At 38.4% G+C, this 21,168-nt stretch overlaps 1 protein-coding gene across 2 annotated transcripts in view; it reads right to left on the minus strand.

Annotated features, from left to right (window-relative positions):
- PAPLA1 (Phosphatidic Acid Phospholipase A1) overlaps positions 1–21,168 on the minus strand; it is a 298,948-nt gene that overhangs the window by 85,556 nt on the left and 192,224 nt on the right. For both annotated transcript variants that reach the window (XM_067135540.2, XM_068225069.1), the window contains exons 4-5: positions 10,528–10,657; positions 1,254–1,588 (exon numbers count right to left, since the gene is read on the minus strand). In XM_067135540.2, the coding sequence (XP_066991641.2) occupies positions 1,254–1,588; positions 10,528–10,657 (465 nt within the window). The remainder of the gene's footprint in view (positions 1–1,253; positions 1,589–10,527; positions 10,658–21,168) is intronic.

Raw genomic sequence — 21,168 nt, forward strand, 5'->3', positions numbered from 1 at the left:
AGATGGCTTGTTAGTCTGGGGAGAAAAGGAAGAGGATGTCCAGGAACAGTTCGATGCATGGGAAGAGGAGGTGAAACAATATGGAATGAAATTTAATTATTAAATCTTTAACAACTAATTTATTGAAACCACCTATTCAATATTCATGAACGGCTTGTTCACTCCAATATGACCTAATATCTTGTACTTCAGTGCAAATTGTTATATAAAAAAATATTGATTTATGAATAACCCTAGTATAGCATCCACTCAGAGCTCTGACTTGGAGACAGATTTCATGGCTGATGATGTCTGCAATGACAGGCGAATAACTAGTATTGAATAGGTGGTTTCAATAAATTAATTGTTTAACATTTAATAACTGAATTTCCATACGGTCAAAATGAAAATAATCACTTGTAATGAAATTTAATGCCAAAGAAGAGCAAGATAGTGATCACAACTAGAGAGAAGGAGAGATGTACGAGAGGGATAATGCTTGGAGGGGAACAGCTTAGGAAGGTAGAGAGTTTCAAGTATCTAGGAAGTATCGCAGAGGAAAGTGGAAGAAATGAAAAGGAAATAAGCAAGCATGGAAGACAGAAGGAGCATTCCTGAAAAGTGTCAGAAGGCTGGTTTGGAGCAAGGATGTCCCTCAGAGAAGCAAAAGAGTGATATACAGGACGTAATATGTACCTATTCTGACGTATGCAACAGAAACTTGGGTAATGAGGCAGAGAGCCAGAACTAGGATACACCCAAGTAAAATTACAGTTTTGAGAAGCACGATAGAAGTGACAAGAATAGATAAGATGAAAAACAAGAGCATTAGAGATATAGTAAAAGAAGAGCCACTACAGAACTGGAGAGAGGCATCTGGACTTAGATGGTATGGACACATGAAAAGAATGACAAGAGGAAAGGATACCAAGGAGGATGAATTAAATGGAGACAACAGAAAAACGACTGAGAGGAAGATCAAGAGACAGGTGGATAAAAGGAATGGAAGAGTGTGTACAGAGAAGAGGAGAGGACTGGATAAGAGTGAAGAGGGAGAAGTGGTGGGAAGACGAGAGGACATGGAGAGGCTTATGTTCCAAGCAGACCTGGCCAACATCTGGAAACTGCATATGATGATGATGATGATGATGATGATGAATCCAGATAATCATACTTAATTATTTATTTTAGTATAATGAGCCACAAAAACCTACGTCCACTATCTACAGATTTGTTCTGCCAGTTTCAAAATCACAACAAGAGTCAAAACTTACTGGTGTGTTACCCCAAACATCTGGTGATGTGGCTTGTGGAAAATGAACCATCACATTTGGTCCATGAAACATAACACTTTCTCCATTAGGAAATTCAACTCGCCGATGCCACTCATCACTCTTGAAAGCGATCTCGAATTCTTCCTCCAACTTGGCTGCAACACTCTCTTCATAAGGAACATATCGACTATCAGTAGCACCTTTATAAAACCATGAGCAACGTCGAACCTCTGTTGGCTTTTCCTCCCAGTATACTGCTTTCCTCTGTCTTTGTTGAATTAGAACATCATAACGGCCTCCATCAGTGGCAACAGTAGTATCCGCGGAGATTTCAGCTAGAAATACAAAACCACACAAATGTTAGTGAAATAAAAGATGGGTTTTCTTGACAACATACATTACTGCTGAAAATCAAAAGAGTGTAAAAAGAAATATTGGAAAGCAAATAAAATATGTACAATTAGCATTAAAGCAAAAATACAAGATGCTTCTCTGGCTAAGAGAAGTGGTGGTGGTGGTGGTGGTGGTGGTGGTGGTGGTGGTGGTGATGATGATGATGATGATGATTGTTTAAAGGGGCCTAACATCTAGGCCCGTAATGGTATGTAAAAAGACAAAATAGAATGACAATTTAAACGTCCAAAATTCATCTACTGACCAGAATTCAAAATGTGATGATGAAGAATGAATGGATGAATATGAATTTAAAATAATCAGCAGATCAAACTCACAATACTGAAAGTTAAAAATAATTCCAAAATTGATTCACTGACTAGAATTAAAAAAGACGAAGATGAACAATGATTATGAACTTAAAACAATCAGTGGATCTAACATGCAATTTCCCACCTTCCCAGAAACTATCTTAACACAATAGTTTTACTGACAAAGGGACTGCTTTCAAATCACAATCCTGAAATGATGATGCTTGTTGTCTAAAAGGGTCAAACATTCAGGTCAACGGCCCCTCATAATGATACTTATCACTAGTAAAGTAAAACCATGGTATTTCTCATGTATTTAAATCTAAGAATTTCATTTTTTTGTCCGTACTGAACTGAGAACGGAAGATAGGAAACTTAAAAGGGTCCACCTTTTCAATACAAATAAATGTTATAAGTTTATTTACAACATATTTTTACTTGGAACTAGTTTCGACGCTGTTTGGCGTCATCTTCAGCCAAAATGTGGGAAATAGGCATAGGCGTAAACATGCAGACATTTACATTACACAAGATGTTACATCATTGTGATTAAATAAGAGACATGAAATAGTGAATTACAATGTCAGAAATTGTCAGTCCACAAAATGGTCATGAAGGGTGAAACAAAATTGTATAAACATGAGTTAGGACTCAAAAACATAATCAATTAAAGAACATATAAACCGCAACAAAACCACACGGAAGTTCGAGATGAAATTGGCGTTGGAGATTCAAATTTTTCAGACATTCTTCCATTGGATGTTGCCTGGTGCGAGTGTAGTACAAAACATAGGTTAGGGTTCAACAAACACAATCGTCTCAAAAACGCACATAACATTTTTAAAAATATTTTTGGGTTGAGATGAACTTGGCAGTTGGGGATTGAAATTTGTATTCACTTATTCACTAAGCGTCATTTCAAAACCAGGTGCGAAGGATGAGACAAAATTGCACAAGCATGAGTTTGGACTCGATAAATGCAAACCCTGAAACACATGCAACACACTTGAAACTGTAAGTTTGCGATGAACTTGGCACTTAAAGATCTGCGTTCACTCATTCGTTGAATGTCACTGGTGCAAGTGTAGTTCAAATACGAGTTAGGATTTAACAGAATCAAGCCTCTCAAAATTGCACATGACACCTGAACCCATCGTTCGAGATGAACTTGGCAGTTAAAGAATCAAAATTTGTAGACACTTCTTCATCAGTTGCCATATAGGTCGAGCGCAGCATAAACATGAGACAGGGCTCAACATACCCGAACTTTTACAAATGCATATAACATATCTAAATCCAAGTGTGAGATGAACTTGGTAGTTGAAGATTCACATTTGTTGAGGGTGTAGTAAACATATTCAGCTCGACAAGAATACAATAGACCATAGATAATAGCACAGTCAACTTCTAAGCTCTCAGAGGAACGTTTTACATAATTCGAATTTTGTATTCTTGTCGAGCAACGTTGCAACAATAGATCACAGATAATAGCACAGTCAACTTCTAAGCTCTCAGAGAAACGTTTTACATAATTCGAATTAAGTACCCTGAACCAAGAACTCATTCTACCATCAATTCTCACTGCAGCCCAATTGTCAACATAAATGCCTTTGATTGATTTTAATAATCTACCCTTAATTCCATAGTGCCCCAGTATGGCGAACATCTTTCCCTCGGTACCCTGTCATATGCCTTCTACGTAACATAAACACAACTGCCTATTCCTCTCGGAGCATTTTTCAATTACCTGGTGCATACTGAAAATCTGATCCTGACAGCCCCTCTGTGGTCTGAAATCACACTGGTTTTCATCCAACTTCCTCCCAACCACTGATCGCACACTCTCTTCAAAGATGCCAGTGAATACTTTGCGTGGTATACTAATCAATGAGATACCTCGATAATTGTTGCAATCCTTCCTGTTCCCTTGATTATAGATAGGTGCAATTACTGCTTTTGTCCAATCTGAAGGTTCCTTATCAACACTCCACGCTAATCTTACTACTCTATGAAGCCATTTCATCCCTGCCTTCGCACTATACTTCACCATTTCAGATCTAATTTAATCTATTCCTGCTGCTTTATGACAATGGACTTTATTTACTATCCTTTCCACTTCCTCAAGCATAATTTCACCATCATCATATCCTTCCTCCCCATGAACTTGGTTGTTGGCAACCCCACCATGAAGATTTTCCTGTTACGTTGAGAAGATTTTCAAAGTATTCCCTCCACCTGTCCAGTGATTCCCTGGGATCTGTTATGAGTTCACCTGAATTACTCAAAACACTGTTCATTTCCTTTTTCACTCCCTTCCTAAGATTCTTTATTACTGTCCAGAAAGGTTTCCCTGCTGCTTGACCTAGCCTTTCCAGATTATTACCAAAATCTTCTCACGACTTCTGTTTGGATTCAACAACTATTTGTTTCACTCTGTTTCTTTCATCTACGTACAAATCCCTGTCTGCCTCGGCCCTTGTTTGGAGCCATTTCTGATAAGCCTTCTTTTTACGTTTACAAGCTGCTCTCACTTCAACATTCCACCAAGATGTTCGCTTTTTCCCGTCTTTACACACAGTCGTTCCTAGGCATTCCCTTGCTGTTTCTACTACAGCATCCCTGTATGCCACCCAATCTCTTTCTATATCCTGGACCTGCTTACTGTTCACTGTTCGAAACTTCTCACTAATCATATCTGTGTACTTCTGTCTAATTACCTCATCCTGGAGATTTTCTACCCTTATTCATTTGCAGACAGATTTCACTTTCTCTACCCTAGGCCTAGAGATACTTAGTTCACTACAGATCAGATAGGGGTCTGTATCATCGAAAAATCCCCGAAAAACCCATACATTCCTAACAGACTTTCTGAGTTCGAAGTCAGTTAAGATATAGTCCATTATGGATCTGGTACCCCTAGCCTCCCATGTGTGGCGGTGAATAACCTTATGCTTGAGGAATGTATTCGTAACTGCTAAACCCATACTAGCACAGAACTCCAGCAAACGCTTCCCATTTCCATTAGCTTCCATATCTTCCCCACATTTACCAATCATCCTGTCGTATCCTTCAGTTCTATTCCCAACTCTCGCATTGAAATCGCCCATTGGCACTATTCTATCCTTGCTGTTGACCCTGACCACGATGTCCCTCAATGCTCCATGAAACTTGTCAACTTCATCCTCATCTGAACCCTCACATGGTGAATACACTGAAACAATTCTCGTCCCAATTCCTCCAACTGACAAATCTACCCACATCATTCGCTCATTTACGTGCCTAACAGAAACTATGTTGCGTGCAATAGTATTCCTGATAAACAGTCCTACCCCATACTCTGCCCACCCCTTTCTAACACCCGTCAAGTACACTTTATAATCTCCTATCTCTTCCTCGTTATCTCCCCTTACCCGAATATCACTTACTCCTAGCACATCCAGATGCATCCTCTTTGTTGACTCAGCCAGTTCTACTTTCTTTCTTCCATAAGCTCCATTAATATTGATAGCTCTCCATCGAATTCCATTTTGTTCGCCAAATTGTTTCCAAGGAGTCGCTCGCCTGTCAAATGAGAGTGAGACTCCATTATTCCCATATGTCTGAGGCTTGCTTAAAATGTTCTGAGCTCAGTAAATTCATGAAGCAGGATGCCACCCTACTTGCATATAGTCCAATTGAGGATCTCTCCTCTAACGGGTTAGGGACCACGGTGGATTGCATAGTCATAGCCACCTGAGCACACGGACGGTCACGGCTCAGAATATGTCCGAGATGCCCACTCCCATTCCATAGCAACTGGTATCCCGACTCTCAGGACCACTTACTAGGCCACTCAGCCGTTGCCCATGGTTCACGAACTAGGACGTGACTACAGTAACCCACACCATGAGAGCAAACTTATTCTACCATAATTTTAAATGAATGTATTTTTATCAACTTTTCCACTATTAAGTCCTTGTTAATTAGGCCAATGATTCTGCCTTCTATGATGTTTTAGTAAAATAAGTTTAAGATTGTAAAATGTACAAATAGTTTTTAAGTCATTAGTTACACAACATAAACCTACCTTTGAGATTCTAGATTGGCTGATGACGCTCTATAAAGGAGCGAAACATGCCCCGCATATAACTTCATATTAATGAGGAAACTCTAAATGTAATAACATTTTGATGTATTGAATATTTATTTATTTATTTTATTTATTAATGCCTTTTTTTCAGTGGCGAAGTTAGGGCTCGAGGCCCTCTCTTCCACTTAACCACATACTAATCAAAACCATACATAAAGTTATGAGATATTTAAAATAGTTAAAACCAAACAAAAAATTAATAGAATTGAGAGCTATTTTAAATACATTACTTAATAATAAAACTAATTAAAAGTAAGAACTCTTAATAATGACTTATCCTCAGGCGCGCACACATTCATACTTCAACCATTCAGTTAGCTGTCCTCAGCAGGTAGTCTCGGCAGGTGACCTTAAACCTTTGTAAAGAGCTAGTTTCTCTGACCTGAGCTGGCAGGGAATTCCATAATCTGGCGCCGGTCACTACAAACGATCTATTAATTTTATTTGTGCGGTGCACTGGAATAGAAAGAGTGGATCTGGAACGTGTATTTAAGTTGTGAAATGATGATAGAAAGGTGAATTTAGAAGAAATATACAGTGGCTGACTTTCCGCTAGTACTCTAAATACCATCGTTAAAATGTGTAGCTGCCGACGTTTATCAGGCTTCAGCCATGAGAGAGCCTTATAGTATGGAATAATGTGAACATCGTACCCAATATTGTAAATAAATCGCAGGCAGGAATTCAGTGCTCGTTGAAGTTTAAGTGTTTCTTCTCTTGTCATATCAACTAGAACAACGTCACAATAATCAAGAATAGGGAGAACCAGTGTCTGTATTAGTTTGGCCTTAAGCTCAAATGGAAATACATCCCTTTGCCGTTTAAGAGGGTGTAGCGCTCCAAAAATCTTTTTACAGATGATTTTCGTGTGATCAGACCAATCAAGTGTTTCATTCATAATTACGCCGAGATTTTTAACTGTTTTATTGTAGGGAATAATGTTACCATTCAGTAGGATAGGCGGGATTGCAATATTGTTTGAGCAGTTCAGTAATTTTCGTGTTCCTTTTATGATTGCCTGAGATTTTGTGGAGTTTAGTATGAGAGAATTTCGTTGTGCATATATACTGAGTCGTCGGAGGTCATTGTTAATATCTTGTATTGTTTCATCTAAGTCTGAAGTCTTGCAGTGTCGATAAATCTGAAGATCGTCAGCATAGAGGTGGTGTGTGTTATTTCCTGTCACTGATGATATGTCATTGATATAAATACAGAAAAGTAAGGGCCCTAGAATACTGCCCTGTGGGGCACCACCAAGTTTCATTTTCCATTTAGAGACCTTGTCGTTTACTGTTACACGCTGCTGACGGTTACTCAAATAAGAACTAAAAAACTTAAGCGCAGCCAGGTCAAAATTTAGTAGTTCCATTTTCTTTATCATAGTCTGAATGTCTATAGTGTCAAAGGCGCTACTGAAGTCAAGAAGGATAAGTATAGTAAGCAGTCGTTTGTCCATAGCATTTCTAATGTCTTCAGTAACCTTCAAAAGTGCTGTCGCGGTACTGTGCCCCTTCTTAAATCCAGACTGCAAAGGGTCCAAAAGAGCATTTTTATTTAGGTACTCCAGAACCTGCTCGTATATTAAACGTTCGAAGGCTTTAGAAAGCGCAGGGAGTATGGACACCGGACGACAGTCAGAGGGTGATTGTGGGTCTAAACTCTTAGGTACCGGTATAATATTGGCTGTTTTCCAGACAGTTGGGAAAGTTCCGTTTAGTAAACAAACGTTCAGTATGTGCATCAGTATATGCAGGACAGCACCCATAATGTTATGTATAAAAGCAATAGGAATATCGTCTACACCTGTGACCTTTGATTTAATCGAGTACAAAGCCTTTTTAACCTGATTTTCTGTGACACTGTGAAATGTGAATGGTGGATTGGCTGGAGGGGAGGGCGGTGAGACGGTACAGTTAATTGGGGTAGGTTGAATATTTATTCTACTAAAGTAATCGTTCAGTTCGTCAAGTGGAATGTCAGGAGTTGTCTGTCTCTGTTGATGTTTTCCTATTCCCAGAGCTCTAAGTTGGTCCCAAGCACGATTAGAATTTATGTTGTTAGCTAAATTCCGGAAATATGCACATTTTTTATTTCTGATTAATTGCTTTGTGCGATTTCTTAAGATCCGGTAAGATTCGAAGTCTGCGTCATCTAGGGTATGCTTATAATGTCGAAATAAAGAGTCACGGTGGGCCATCATTCTCTTGGTTTCATCATCTAGCCATGGACAAGAAGGGCGAGAAACCTTTATTCGACGTTTGGGGGCATGTCTGTCATATAAGTTCTTTACCATCGTATTAAACAAGTTAACTTTAGCGTCAGTATCATTTAGACTCTGTATATCGTCCCACGGTAGTTGATAAGCGTCATATTTCAAGTAATCCAAGTTTAAGTCCTTCGTATTTCTGACAGTTATGTACTTGGGTTTGTATTTAGGCACTTTGAGGGAATAGGATAAATATATAAGGTCGTGGGTCGAAATGGATGGTACAGGGATTTGTACATGGGTTATTACTTTACCTGGGTTGTTCGTTATAATGAGATCTATGAGTGTGTGTGATAAACGGTTTGTTGCATACACGTGGTTCGTGGGTTGTAGTGGGAGAATGGTCATGTTACAAGTACTAAACAAATCTACTAATCGTTTACTGTCATGAGTCGTATTAAGTAGGTTACAGTTAAAGTCACCCATAATGATTATGTGTTCATAAATAGCTTGGAAGTCTAGTAAAGACGTTTCGAATTCGGTCATATCAGTTACACCAGGCGGTTTGTATATGACAGAAAACATCACTTTTTGTCTGTTGATATTTACTTCAACGAACATGAATTCCGGCCGTGTTCGTACACCCTGGGAAGAAGTACATATCACTCGGCTCTGTAGATCGTTTCTACAGTAAATCGCTGTCCCGCCACCACGCCTTCCATCTGACCGATCGAAGCGTATTAGATCATATCGATCGATATCAACCATGGAGGAAGGGATGCTAGGAGACAGCCAGGTTTCAGAGATGCAAAGTATATGTAAATTATTTTCCGTTAGTATTGCTTGAATTTCGTCGTAGTGCGCCGGAAGAGAAAGAGCATTTACATGGCAACACTGTAGACTGTAAGAAGAGGACGACAATGCTTGTTTCAACAGAGTACCGGTACTTGCTGAGAAGGGAGAGACCGAGAGTGAGGGATTATTGATACTGTCACTGCCAAGGTCAGGTCCAGGTGCACAATAACTGTCTAGCTGAATACTAAGAATTCCAACAAGTAGATTATAAGATAACAATACATGCTATTTAGAAAAAGGAAACTCACCTCGACTTCCTGGAGAATGAGACAGCTAACAATCACTTGCCGGCATTTACACACACATTCACACATTCTTAAAAACACTATAATAATAACAACAACAACAATAATTATTACAAGAAACATAGTTGTTAACGTTTATCCCACTAAAACTTTAAAGATTTCAAATCCGCATTCGTGGTAATAATCTTCTTAGTGCCGTCTGGAAGCAGAACTACAATACGACCATCTAGTGTCCACACATTTCTCATGCCGAATCTGTCCCGAGCAGAATTTAAAATTGCCTTACGTGTTCTTGTCAGCGATTCAGTGATCAGGATTTTCGTGCCTTTTAGCTTGCGCTTAGCACCCCACACGCGTTCACGTTCCCAGTAGCGAGTGAACTTGACGATAATCGGCCGCTTACCCGCTGTTAGTACCTCTGCTGCTGTCCTCTGAGGCTTTCCAATTCGGTGGATTCTATCGATCCCTTCCATGGGCACTTCCAACTCTAGGTGTTTGGAGAATACGTCCTTCACTTTTCTGTAAATGTCTTCATTTGGTTCCTCGGCGATACCATGTATGAGCAAGCAGTTTCTTCTACTGTACTGCTCTGCCTCATCCAGTAGCTCGTCATGTTCCTCCAGTTTATGTTGAAGATCATTTAGTTCATCTCTAAGCGTCTTGAGTTCACTGGTTATCGCTGACCTAAATTCCATGAATTCCTGCCTCAAGGAAGCTAGGGAATTACCAGCAGGGTTGGTTGTGCTGGAGCCTTGGGAGCCATCAACAGGGCTGCCGACAGTGGGGTTCGAACCCACTATCTCCCGGTTGCAAGCTCACACCTGCGTTTTCCTGTTCCATCACTGCCGTAATACCTATCTGTGCTGTTGCAAAGTAAAGCAAACTATAAAAATTTTTAAAAATAAAAAACAGAGGGAAAAAATCTTGAGAGACAGAATGGCAACAAAAACCAGAACAGCAAATATGACTGGATTGTAGAAATTACTGTAGAAGAGGCTCATTTATATACTTGCTGAAGCAGAGAAATTATTATGATTATGGATTAATGACCATGAGTACGTAAATATGCTACAGAGCCTTTATACTTTAGTTTTTTATTCATGAATACATTACAAAACATAACATTATTACTTACGAGAATTGAAAGCCTCTTCCAGTGCTAACGAGTCCACCATACTGAATGGCTCCCATATTACTTTAGTTTCCACCTCTTTTTTCCGGAACCAATGGTGATAAACCTTCCGATAAATTGGCTGCCCCTGGGTCTGGAACACAAAACTATGTGATCAGTGCCAACCAAAATTTGTTCACCAGACACTTCAGTCAGGTGCCCTTAGGAAATTATAAAAATGTAATTTTTCTTCTCAAGAAGAAAAAGAAGAAAAAATATTGTGATACAGTAAATTACTGATCAGTTATACAAAAATAAAAGTTCTAAATGACCATACAGCTTTATTGTGCAGTAAATAACACTGAAAGATGTCTAATGCCTAATCAACTGCAGAGAATTTCTGCATGAAATCAATATGATGAGCCTTCCAGAACAATTTTCCCATAGCACAAACAAAAAAGACCAATCTTCTTTCTAGTTCAAATTACAAATAAAAACCCACAGGTTAAACCACAGTCACCGAGCAAGTAGCTGTGTGGTTTGGGCCACGTAGCTATTGCATTCGGGAGATAGTGAGTTCGAACCCCACTGCCCGCAGCCCTGACGTTGGTTTTCTGTGGTTTCCCTCTCTCTCCCTTCTTCCTAGGGACACCACAGGCACTTCAATACATTTGTAATCTTGATGTAGAACTACAAATGATTTTCATATATGCCATACAATAAATAAAATGTGGTTTCCCTATTTTCACACCAGGCAAAAAAATGCTGCGGCTGTACTTTAATTAAGGCCACAGTCACTTCCTTCCCCCCTCCTAGCCCTCTTCCCCCCATAGTTGCCTTAAGACTTACAAGTATCTGTGCAACATAAAGTAAACTGTAAATCCTCATTTAGGCCTAGTTGATACATAATTTTATAACTCTACCAATTTAATAATTAGAAGAAGAATTCAAACTCTCCGTAAGATTGTCTTATTACAATTAGTAATTAATATTTACTAGAATAATTACAGTAATAAATTCTTTGAATGAAGACCCCACTGCTATATTAACCTTATATGACGAAGTCCTATGATTACTGGTATATTTCCCATTTGCCTGTAAGGATTTAAAAGGACATTAAATGCAATTTATTTGTTTTCATAATTGGTACTGTTCAAAAGTCAGTACTAAATTCCTAGCTATTTTATGGTAATTATACATCCAAAATTGACAAATTATAATGTCATTAATTACTTTGAAAGTTGCTTTACGTCGCACCAACACAGATAGGTCTTATGGCAAAGAAGGGACTGGAAAGGGCTAGGGGTGGGAAGGTAGCGGCCGTGGCCTTAATTAAAGTACAGCCCCAGCATTTGCCTGGTGTGAAAATGGGAAACCACGGAAAACCATCTTCAGGGCTGCTGACAGTGGGGTTCGAACCCACTATCTCCCAAATACTGGATACTGCCCACACTTTAAGTGACTGCAGCTATCGAGCTTGGTCATTAATTACTAAGGCTAATGGTAAATGAAGGGACATTGAGCCCTATGTATGTCATCTAAGTATTAACTGAGATTCATAATACAAAGAGTATTTTCTGATCAAGTTTCTTTTCCTTACATGTACCAGTTCCCTGCCTTCTAATCTAATGCTCATTTTTGGTTCACAAGTTTTTAAGAGTGATTGCTGGTTTTACTTCTACAGATCATTATCTTTTTATCACTGTCAATCCTGTTGAGATCATGCATACTTCCCATTCAACATAAGAATACAATATAAAAATAGCGAACTAGATATTTGGATGAAAGGTGGACGGAAGATGCGTCTAAGAAAAATCGAACTTCCATATCGTTGAAGCAACTGACTTTGATAATTGTAATTTATCAACAAGCAAATAATGATTGTGCGAGTTGGCTGTATGGTTTTGGCTGTGTACCCATGAGCTTACATTGGATAGATGGTGGGTTTGAACTCCACTAACAACAGCCTTGTAGATAGTTATCTGTGCTTTCCTTTTTTCTCACCAGACAAATGATGGCGCAATGTTAAAACGAAAAGGAAAAAAGTTAAATGAAGAAAATGGAATTTCTCCTTTGGGTGGTACCTTCATTTTCCCAAGTGTAGGACCCCTTCCATTTTTACCCTCTGGTAAGTGTTAATAGAGGATGGTTGCCTAGTTGTAATTCCTCTTAAAACAATAATCATCACCACCACTCTACCATAGTATGATCAACAAAATGTTAAAAGCACATTTATGTAACTTCTTTCAACAAAATATGTGTAGGTATAACAATGCCAACTCAAAGCCCTCTGTAAGAAAGACTAAAGCTTTAAGAATTCTGTAACCACAGCAACATTCCAACACAGTGAAATTCATCTTCTATTTAGAACATAACTACCATATAAAGGGAATAAAATCCAATCTGATGATAGATATTAAAGTAAAATGTAATATCAATAAGTAGATACCATTTTTAGCAGGTTCCTAAACAAGAAAATAAAATGAGCAGCTCTACCATAGAGCAGTAAATACCATGGATTCATACAATGAATTGAGGTAAACTTCTACAAAATGAACCCAGTCAATAAAATAATATACAGTATGTGTACTTCTTATTTCATTGTTTACTGTTACTATGGTAAAGATATACTATCATGGAAACTACAAAATGCCTACATGAACTCATGTAATACACCACTAACTAGGCCTATTTCAATACATTCTATGGCAGCAATTGTCCAATGCAGAAACCATAATTATTTTTTCGCTTTCACTGCTTGTGTTTGAATTCACATGCATTTGCATCCATTACTTGTAAATATACAGTATGTACCGTAATCTGAATTGCATCTGCCTCAAAACAGTCACCTGATGAGAAGTAAAAATACATACCCCAAATTAAGGAAAGTGTCAAATTAAGGAAAGTGTAACAGGAAAGGTCGATTCACACATCTCCAGGACGTGACGGCGCTCTCCGTGTCCGTATCCGTCCTTTCCGACATGAATATTTCACGTCTGTTCTCACACTTCAGTTCCATGCAGTTCCGCGCAAAAGTCGGCAATCAACTGTTCCATGATGACTTTTTTTAGTGATGATGAACAGTTAATGACAGCTATAATCTTGGATAAAGAGGAGAAAGAGAGGAAGAAACAGTGGGTTCATCCTATTTGGAAACACAGGGGTAAGGAAAGAGTTTTCTACTCTATCCTCCTGAGGCCCAGAACATTTCTCTTTTGGTCAAATATCATAAAAGTGTATACTCCCTTAACGGTGTCTTGGTGGGAGACAGTGAAGTGAGAAGCATATCACACCAAAATAAATGAATTGCCCTCAAAAAATGGAACACCAACAAAAGGTCAATTTTTATTTATTTTATTTTTAAAATATTTTTTTACGGGATATTCCATTTTAAAACATGTCCTTTTAAAAGGACACCAGGCCTCAGGAGGCTATATTTATAAGTGCTTGAAGGACGAGGAAGTAAAATTTCAAGGATACACTATATTTGCTTTTAATTACTTGAAAAATTAAATAAATGAAATTGTTGATTAATTTTTAATACCCCTGACTTTGTAGGTTGGGGGAAGAAAGTGCCTTGCCGCGCCAAAGACGGACCGATTTTCTTAATCTTAAAAGCAAAAAATGTTAGTTACCTACCTTCAGCTTCCACTTTCTCGCCAATTTCGTCCCATACACGCTTCTTCAAACCACTATCCATATATTTCGAATCAGCTAAATTATATAGAAAAGAGTGTACCTTCACTAATTCAATCAGCAGTTCAGCCTTCATTTTGGGAGGTAAAGAACAGTTCAAACATACACAGGTAACCTCAGTACTCGAAGAACGCAGAGAAGCAGGAAGGCGGCAAACGAGAAATCACGTCCGCAAAAACAAGAAAATATCGTTGGCGAGTGAATACGTACTGACGGCATGGATCACAGAGAAGCACTGAAAGTCATGGCGAATGACGTCAACGGAAGTGTTGGAATTCATTCCTTTGTTTACATGGCGACGATATTTTATTTTCATGGAAGATGCCGTCACGTCACGGAAAGCGCCGTCACGTCCCAGAGATGCATGAATCGACCTTAAGGGAAATGCAAACATTTATCAAGGGTTAGAATATTATAAGGGATGATTCTCTGAAACCTGAAATGCACACCAGTATTCTCAACAGAAAACTATTAATTTAACAGTGTTCTAGTTAAGGATGTACAAATCTAACGTTGTAATGGTATTTATCCTCTCCTGTCACTTACTCCTTTCAATGTATTTTATGGCTATTTTATTCAAGAGCTATGAACACTGTAATTATTAGCGGTGAAAATTTATTGTACATGGATCTTCTATCATAACCTGGGCTAGGTTTTTTGGTGTTAAATTTTCAAAAATTTAGCAAAAAAACCCTGTGTTTATGGTTTAAAATATGGAAGTAATTTCAAGATAAATTTTAATGCCATACATTTATACATTATGTTACTAAATCAATGAATGGTGATTTTATGCATGGCATAATATTTGCAACATTTAGAAAATAAAGCTTCAAAGTAGAAAATAATAAATTGTACCTTCTGAAAATCGGCCTTACTCAGTTATGCTGTACTTATATACAGTGGAAGCCTGGTTAAATGCGGTCTGATTCACAGCGGATTCAAATTGAGCACTGTACAAAGTACGTCTCTGGAAAAAAGATCATAAATAAAATTCTTATTTTTAAATCTAGTAATGAACTGCATAAAGGGATTCTGCATTACAGTCTATAACACTGTTACAGACTCCGAGTTAGAACTTTTGGAAACTGCGTGCCTGTCTATTCACAGAAATAATGGGACATGAACAATGGGCCAAGCTTTTCTGTACCACAGGGACGGTAGAATAAAACCCACGGTATCCCCTGCCTGTCGTAAGAGGCGACTAAAAGGGGCCTCAGGGGCACTGAACTTTGGAGTGTGGTTTGGCGACCATGGGGCCCTTAGCTGAGTAATGGCATTGCTTCCACTTGTGCCAGGATGCTCACTTTCATCTATTCTATCCGACCTCCCTTCGTTAACTCTTGTTCTTTTCAGACCTCGACGGTATTACGTATGGAGGCCTCGGGAGTCTTTCATTTTCATGCCCTTCATGGCCCTTGCTTTCCTTTGGCCGATACCTTCATTTTTTGAATTGTCGGACCCCTTCCATTTTTCTCTCTGCTTAGTGTTATATAGAGTGAAATTTAGGGGTGAAACATCAGAGACATTTGAGATTAAAACTGGACTACGGCAGGGAGATAGGCTCTCACAACTATTATTTAATTGTGCTCTAGAAATGGTAATGAGGGAATGGTTTAGGAAATGTCCCCCCAAAATAAAGATTGGCCGAAAAATCAAAACAAATTGCCTGGGTTTTGCTGACAATTTAGCATTACTAGCAGTGGACATAAAAGAAACAAAAACCCAGATACCAGAACTTCTAAACATTGCAAATAAAATTGGCCTCAAAATATCATTTGAAAAAACAGAAATTATGCACCAAAAACCAACACAACTAAAAGAAGTTGCCATAAATGGTAATAAAATCAAAATAGTAACTCAATTTAAATATCTTGGAGAAATAATAACACACAACCTAAATGAAAAATCTCAATCCAAACAAGAACAAATAGATTAGCTAAAGCACAAAAATCAACATGGGATATCTACAAAAAGAAATGTCTATCAATAAATGCAAAAATAAAACACTACGACACAGTTATAAAACTGGAAGCTACATATGCAGCAGAAACACTTTTTCACCTGAATAAACAATCAAAGACTGACAGACTTCAGAAAATTGAAAGGAGGATTGGAAGAACCTGCATCAACAAAAAATACCAGAAAGATGGACAGTGGGGGTTAATACCTAACAAAGTTGTGTACAAAGAGCTAGAACCCATTACAGATACTATGCGTAAGAGGAGACTGGGATTCTTTGGACACATCATGAGGATGCAGGATTCGAGACTTCTGAAACAACTAGTACAACACAATCTCGTCTCAAAAAATACCACAACAGGATGTAAATGGATCAGAGAAGTAAGAGAGGATCTGAAGGAAATAGGCCTTACAATAGAAGACACCACAAATAAGATAAAATTGAATACAAAACTCAAGAACACAAACCTCCACTTTACCCTTACATAAAACAAACCAACACCACGCATATTTTCAACTGAGGAAAGGGCACAAAGATCGGAGCGTCTGAAGAAGCACTGGGAGGACCGCAAAGCCCAAACAACCCTTCAAAGAGACCTGAACGACGGATTGACTAAAGTGATCCTATGTGTTCATAAAAGAAGAAGAAGAGGATGGTTGCCTAGTTGTACCTCATCTTAAAACAATAATCACCACCACCACCACCACAGGGGAAAGTTAAGATGACCTCCCATCTTTCTTAACAACTTAAATTTGTTTGCCTGCACCTGTGCTTTCAAAACAAGATGTATGTATTTTTAGATTTTGTCAGACAATCTCCTAGTTAGATGATGATGATGCTTGTTGTTTAAAGGGACCTAACATCGAGGTCATCGGCCCCTAATGGTACAAAATGAGACGAAATGTAGAGCTCGGATTTTTATGTAGTAATAGGTTAGAATGCAAAGTTTCTGAAGAGAGCAGCAAGTATAGGCTACCTTCACAACAATTGTGCTATGAGGTTTGCATAAACACTAGGGGTACGACCCATCAGAACTCCTATAATTTATGTTACTCTTGCCACATTATGGAAGAGCAGGTGGCCGACACTTCCTATTATCCAAATTTAGTTTGCTTTGGTAATGACAATTTAAAAGTCCAATATCCTCCACTGACCAGAGTTCAAAATGTGAGGACAAAGAATGAACGGATGGATATGAATCTGAAACAATCAGTGGATCCAACTCGCAATGCCCAACATTTCCAGAAACTAGCGTTAAACAATAGTATTACTGACCAAGGAACTGCTTCTAAAGCACAATACTGAATCGATGATGCTTGTAGTCTACAGGGGTCCATAATCAAGGTCATCGGGCCCTCATAATGGTACTTATCGCTAGAAAAGTAGAACCATGGTATTTGTCATGTTGCAGTACTAATCAAAAGTAGCGTCGACTCGCAGTATTCCAAACATTATGGTACTACTCACAGGTAATGTAATGCACACATGTAACACACTTATAGTGTTTCTCACATTGCGGTGCCATTTACAGGCAACGCAAACCTATGATGTTCTTCACATAAGTGTACTAACCACAAGGACTTGTACTATCTCGCGGTGTTCCTCACATAGTGGGTACCAGTCATAGGCAAGGCAGAACCATGGTGTCGCTCATATAGTGGTACTAATCACAGGTACTGTAAAACACAGCCAGCAGCAAACACTGTTGCAACTTATCACAAACCTATTGTGTACCTAACAGAATGGTACTACGCGCAAGTAAAAGCAACCCATGGTGTTCCCTGTGTGATGGTACTAATTACAAGTAGTCTCATGGTTCTAATTCGATCATCCCTTGGTCGACAGGCAGGGGATACCGTGAGTGTATTCTTCATCTGCGTCCCCCACCCACAGGGGGTATCTCCTAGTTAAGTCTTGAGTTCAGTTCAGGTGCCATATTGTCACCAAAAAAAAGCAAAGCATACTTTGTGAACAATAAATCGATCGTGTGAAGAACAGGAGGTCGAACGTGTCTATTTTAGGTGCAGTGTCTTTCCTAAAATTGTGTTATCTTGTAGCCTACTATTGTTTCCCTATCTTCTGTCACCCTACAGGTCATTTTCCATCTATCACGGTTAAGCTATAATGTGGGGTAAAGCATTTGCCTTGACAAACGCATTAAATCAAGCTTCTACTGAATTTGAAAGAGGTAATCACAATAATTGCATACATTTATCAACAAATTCTTTACATGCATCACCTCTTGGCTTTAATGCTTCTGATTTATAATTGAGGGGCTCTGTAGTAAAGTAATGGTTAATGTTGTCAAGTTTGTGGTTGCTATTAAACAGACCTTACTATTATTTACACATTAATTACCTATTTATTATTTATTTATTTACTCATTATTTAACAGCAACCAAAAGTGAATCACAACATTGACAAGTTTGTGGTTGCTATTAAACAGACCTTACTATTATTTACTCCCGAGCTCCTCAACTGAATATACACATAGCTAAGTTGCATCATGCTACATAACTTAAAAGAAAAACAGACTGCTCATCAACATCTACGAACTCTGGTAATTTGCTGAACATTGAAGACTATCAAGGTAATTTTGTTTGTACAAAAATATAATGCTTGAAATATTTCAATATTACGTTCATCATTTAACCTCACAGCTTTTTTCTTTTTCATAAGTCTTAATTCAGCACATATTTGTAATGAATTCTCGACTAGAGCTTTTCTTAGAATTAACATCTTCAATTAGTTTATTAATTTTATCATCAAACTAGCCGATGTACCCGTGCTTCGCTGTGGAATTCTGCACTGTATACAGAATTCTAGGTTCAGCAGTGCACACGTGAGTAAGATTGTATTAAATTGCATAGCTCTTCACATTACCCCAGAAACGCGACGGGGAAGCCACCATACATCTTTTCTCTTGTGAAGACTGTGTTAGGGAATTTTCAGTGTAATGGCAGGCCCTCTTGCCTACTGCCAGTCAGAACTGAGTTAGGCAATCTTCATTATAACGGCAGGCACTCACTCTCCACGGGCCTTTGTAGATCCTCAGGAAGATTGTTTTTGTGGTTTTTCCAAATGAAGTCAACATAGGTAATTACAATTATGTCAGTAGGAATGTCGCGATTAAAAGCAATGCTTCATATGAAATATTCAATCAAATGAAAAACTGCACATTATCTCACTTTTAATGAACAGTACTACGCTGCCCATCTAACAGTCCCAAGTTCCAGAGCTGGAATTACCAGGCCGCAAACAGCCATGAACACTCCTCTGCCATTATTCTGTTAAGTGTGCACATTGCCCATTTCAATCAGCGCCTCAGAGTAGGGATCGAACAGCTGGAATACTGCGATGAACCAGTGTGTTACGTACCAGTAGTATCAGAAAATTTATGAACCAAAGGAATACGAGTAGCATGCTAAAAAAAAAAAAAAAGAGTTATCTAACTCCCCAGCTACTTTCCGCCAATATTCAGGCAGCTGTTATACTTGGTACGCAGCAGTAATCCTATCTATCGGAATGAGTGGCAGCAGAAGACACAAAAGTCATCACAAAAACGATGGTCAATGTAATGTTTTTGTTGACCATTTTTATGAGCTTTCCATATTGTAGGACTTCACATTTAGTTTTCTATTGACTCTGTGATACTAGGGCATCTAGTGTAAATTGACTCCTCCCTTCTTTCATGAATTCCTTTTGTCTTATTCTTCAAGCGATCGTTCCTTTACGTGAACACTCCTCTGCCATTATTCCGTTAAATGTGCACACTGCTCATTCCACTCAGCATCTCAGAATTCTACAAGATCCTAGTTACATATTTCAATTATATTGAATTATAATATATGTATATACATACATTTTCACGACCGAAGAGAATACTGGATCATTAAGCTATTCATCGAGTTCCGTCGGCGTTTGAAAGCACAGTGCCGGACGTTGAACATGTTGCGCTGATCTTTGGGAGCTGGCAATTTACTTCAATTGAGCGACTCGTCTTCGGTCTCTGCACGATTTTGGTTCTTCATATTTGTTGGTTTGTGTTGTGACTTTGCGCCTGATAGTGTATGCAAGCTGACTCACTTAACTGTTCTCCGCTTCTCGTAAACATTTTGAGACAGTGCCGAACTTTGCGTGTGCTATGCTGCTGTTCACAAGATTGCGCCTTGCTTCTTTTAAGTCACCTACCTTCTACTTCTTCTGGATTTTACAGTGCCTATCCCCATTGTTTTATATTGCCTCTTCAACTGTTTTTGTGGGGACTCGTTCTTTAATTTCTTTCTTACCTATGCATTGTTTTTTTTGCGTTTTATTCGGGTGATGATGACCCGGATTGGGGTCGAAACCGGTACCGCTTCTGCTTATAATTAAATAGGAATGTAACCCTACATTTCTTATTTATTTGTATAATAGGTTGAACTACCTTATTATTTCAATTTAATCTCAGAGTAGGGACTGAATATTGGCGGGAAGTAGATGGGGAGTTAGATCTCTCTTCTTTAGCATCCTATTTATCTGGTTCATAAATTTTCTGATGCACATAAACCTTAATTAATACCATATTTCTTGGTTCTATTTTGATTTTCAGCATTATTATCCTTTCACTGCAACCCCAAATGCCACCATGAGTACTTAATGAGTAGATCCCGCTGACTTGCTATATAATATAGTTGAAGGAATGAACGAACGAATGTTCACCACAAGAGAACAACATACAGAACATCAGATGAACATCAGATCAGTGAATAACAGGCTTTTGACCACATCAGTCATGAATGGAACAGATTTGGAACCTTAAGATGATAATGAAATATTATCAGTCGAACCACAGAGAAGTCACTTTTGGAGATTCAAATTTAAAAAAAAAAACATACGACTCAATTGGCCGTATACTTCAAAAATATGGTGTTATGACAACAAAACAATTATGTGAATCCAAAAAACATTTGACAGACACAACCTCTACAGTAAAATTCATGGAGAAAATATCTGATCCTTTTAAACTA

This window comes from Anabrus simplex, chromosome 1, assembly GCF_040414725.1.
Source record: "Anabrus simplex isolate iqAnaSimp1 chromosome 1, ASM4041472v1, whole genome shotgun sequence".
Classification (NCBI taxonomy): domain Eukaryota; kingdom Metazoa; phylum Arthropoda; class Insecta; order Orthoptera; family Tettigoniidae; genus Anabrus; species Anabrus simplex.